The following is a 2897-nucleotide window of genomic DNA, read 5'->3' as shown; positions in this document are numbered from 1 at the left end:
AAGTTAACTAAATACAATTAAGGCCCATTTATTAGCCTAGTTATCTAATCGACCCATACCAGTATCCTAACAGGGACCCATCCGAGTAGGCCAATTTGGTTTTTCGTATAAGGCTGAATTCGAGCCCAACATTGAAACCAACCCGGTCTAAATCCTTGATTTATAAGTATAAATTGGAAAAGTAGCAAATGAAGAAGGATATCCTATTAAACAATGATTAATCACAGTTTATTAACTTGAGACATTTAAAAATGCAAAAAATTTCACACGTTCGTGTATTCTAATAAACACACTGATATCACAACAAACAAAGAAAAACTACTTTTTTCCAAATTTATCCATGTGCGATAAATGAACTTTATTGCCAAGATCATTTTTGGAATTACAAAACTCATGGCTCGGCTTACTCACACCCGTTCCCAGCTGGACAATCCAAGTTGACGCCGAACAATCTGACCCGTTTAATTCCGCCATGGGGACGTTCGCAGCCATTGGATCTAGACCGATGGTCTGCGGCGCAGATCATTGGCGCAGGCCAGAAGAGTTGGTGGCCGCATTGTACCAGTGGGGGCATGGTTGGCTGAAGAGGCAGCTCGGCTCGGCGCCTGCAGCCGATGAAGAGCTGCCAGTTATCTCCGCCATTGATCGGGTGGCGCTGGAACGAGATGACGTCGCCGGCATCGAGCCGCTTCTCCTTGATGAACCGGCTCCACCCCTTGGTGAGCACGTAGCTCTGACTGCTGCTCCAGTAGGAGTACCTGAATCTCCACGGCTTGCCGCTTGAGTCCTCAAAGCTAAGCAGTAGCGCCTTGTCGCTGCCAGCGGTGGCGGCCGGGTCCATTGGAAAGTACCGCTCAGCGTGCTGCTTTGGGATGACCAGCCGATTAAGCTTGCCAACGTCGCTCGGCGTGAGCGACTTGTCAAACATGTGCTCCCTAATCGGCTCAGCTGGATCCAAGCCGCAGGCGCTGGCTACTGGGGAGCAAGAAGCCGGCTGCGGGAAGTTGTTGATGGCGTCGCAGCTGCGGAGGGAGACAGCAGCGTGGTCGGAGGAGCTGGCGGCTTCCTCCTCGGAGTCGAAGGGGCCGAGACAGACGCGGCGGTGCTTATCGTATATCTGGGCCCCCCACCGGCCGTTGTGCTGGGACATGACACCCTTGTACTGAGAGGAGGGCGGCGTCGCCAAGCCCGGGAAGGCTATAGTCGGATCAAGCATTGGCTCGTATCCAAACGATGGCGTTGTGGGCAGTTGATGGTGCATATCTTGATACCCCACAAATGCTTGCATTCATGAACAGCAGAGAAGGAAGAGGAAGAAGAAGTCGCAGGAATGCTTCTTGGTGCTTTTCTTTTGGAATTTGGAAGGCTTTTGGAGAAGTTGGCTGTCTGGAGTTGTGGAGGGTTTTTTTTTTTTTTTTGGGGGGGGGGGGTGGAGGGGGTGAGTGAGAGGTGAATGTGAGTGCAATGGAACAGGAGAGGAAGACTTTCCTTTCTAACACTGCATACGGTTTATAGCATGAATCGAAAGCCAGCTGTTACAGATGTATCGAGTTATCTATCCTCAGAGAGAGAGAGAGAGAGAGGGGACAAAACTAGCTTTTTCTAGAGGGAATGGGCACATTGAGTGGGTTCATTGTTTATTGTATTTCCTTAATTGTATAACGACGAAGATGCAGAAAGACTCTCTCTTTATATATATGTGTGTGTGTGTGTGAAGGGTATTTGTGAAAACTTGTAGGGGTGATTCCTTTCATAAAGAACATAGATAATTGGTGGGAGAGAGGTCATTATAGTGGCAAGGAAAAAAGGTACGCAACTCAAAGAAAAATTGAAATCTGTGTATGGGGAAATGCAGGTAGGGCACTAACGGGGTTAGCGATAGGATATACAAATAGGGTTTATATAAACCCTCGCAATCTAGTTTAGTTGGCGTGTGCTATTTGTGTCCACATGCACAACAATATTGCCAATACTCTCTCTCTCTCTCTCTATATATATATATATATATATATATATATATATATATATATATATATATATATATATATATATATATAGTCTCCTAATGATACAAGAAGCCTTAGTATGGAGAAGCAGCTGGAAAAAGAAAGGCTTTCTTTTAGGTCGGCAAGGTCTAGCTGGGGAAGTGTTTAAAATTTAGCAACCGACAACGCCAATAGGTATCCTATGGATTTAGATCTTTAGAGCTGTGATGATGACGAAGCTGGCCATTTTGATATTGACCAAATGAAAGAAAACCGGAAAGATAAAGGTGAAAGGACGTTTGGATAGATCTTTTCTGGTTGGGTTCATATATGAACACCATGAGTCCATGAAACAAAAAAAAAAAGTTATACAAGCATGGTGTTCATGAATTAAAAATAGTCTTAACACTGTCGTGGTATCACGATGCAGGAGGTACCAAAGGGTAGAAAAGGCAACACCAGGAGGGAATCTCAGACTCCCCCAGTCAGGTCTTGCATTACGTAAGCATATCTTTAACAAGGTCCTCTGCTCAATATCTTAAACTTGGTGCTGTTCCCAGGGTTCTACACAGGCTATGGGGAAGGGCTTCAATAATTGTCCTGGAAATCAGCCTTCTTTTATGCTAAATCAGGTCCTTTCAATTTTGAGGATTCAAAATTAATCAAATCCTTGCCTTGGACCTACCACTCTGCTGCCGGATAACAAAATTTAATTGCATGGAACTATTAATAGCATGTGATTAGGGAGTGCAACATTGGACATAATAGTGTCACCGTCACAATCCGTCAGCTTTTTTATTGAATTTTGACTGAGGATGCTTTCCCAGTTTGACGCATGACTGGTGGGGATGCTTTTGTGGCTTGAGCTAGTTTTGACAACGGCATGTACAACATGCCAACATCATATCTGAC

At 45.0% G+C, this 2897-nt stretch overlaps 1 protein-coding gene across 1 annotated transcript; it reads right to left on the bottom strand.

Annotated features, from left to right (window-relative positions):
- Window positions 1-203: 203 nt before the first annotated feature.
- On the bottom strand, window positions 204-1216 carry LOC149837867 (AP2/ERF and B3 domain-containing protein Os01g0693400-like). The gene has a single exon (XM_090008140.1). It carries the CDS (start codon window positions 1214-1216, stop codon window positions 404-406), a length of 813 nt encoding a protein of 270 aa, XP_089864266.1. The 3' UTR covers window positions 204-403.
- Window positions 1217-2897: the final 1681 nt, after the last annotated feature.

The sequence above is a fragment of the Nuphar pumila genome, chromosome 5 (assembly GCF_984573655.1).
Source record: "Nuphar pumila chromosome 5, dmNupPumi1.hap1.1, whole genome shotgun sequence".
NCBI lineage: Eukaryota > Viridiplantae > Streptophyta > Magnoliopsida > Nymphaeales > Nymphaeaceae > Nuphar > Nuphar pumila.
Note: the sequence above shows the minus strand (reverse complement) of the source record. Positions and strands in the feature narration are given on the sequence as shown.

Excerpts from the sequence above, each read along its gene's own strand:
- LOC149837867 (XM_090008140.1), bottom strand. The coding sequence starts at position 1,216 with ATGCTTGATCCGACTATAGCCTTCCCGGGCTTGGCGACGCCGCCCTCC.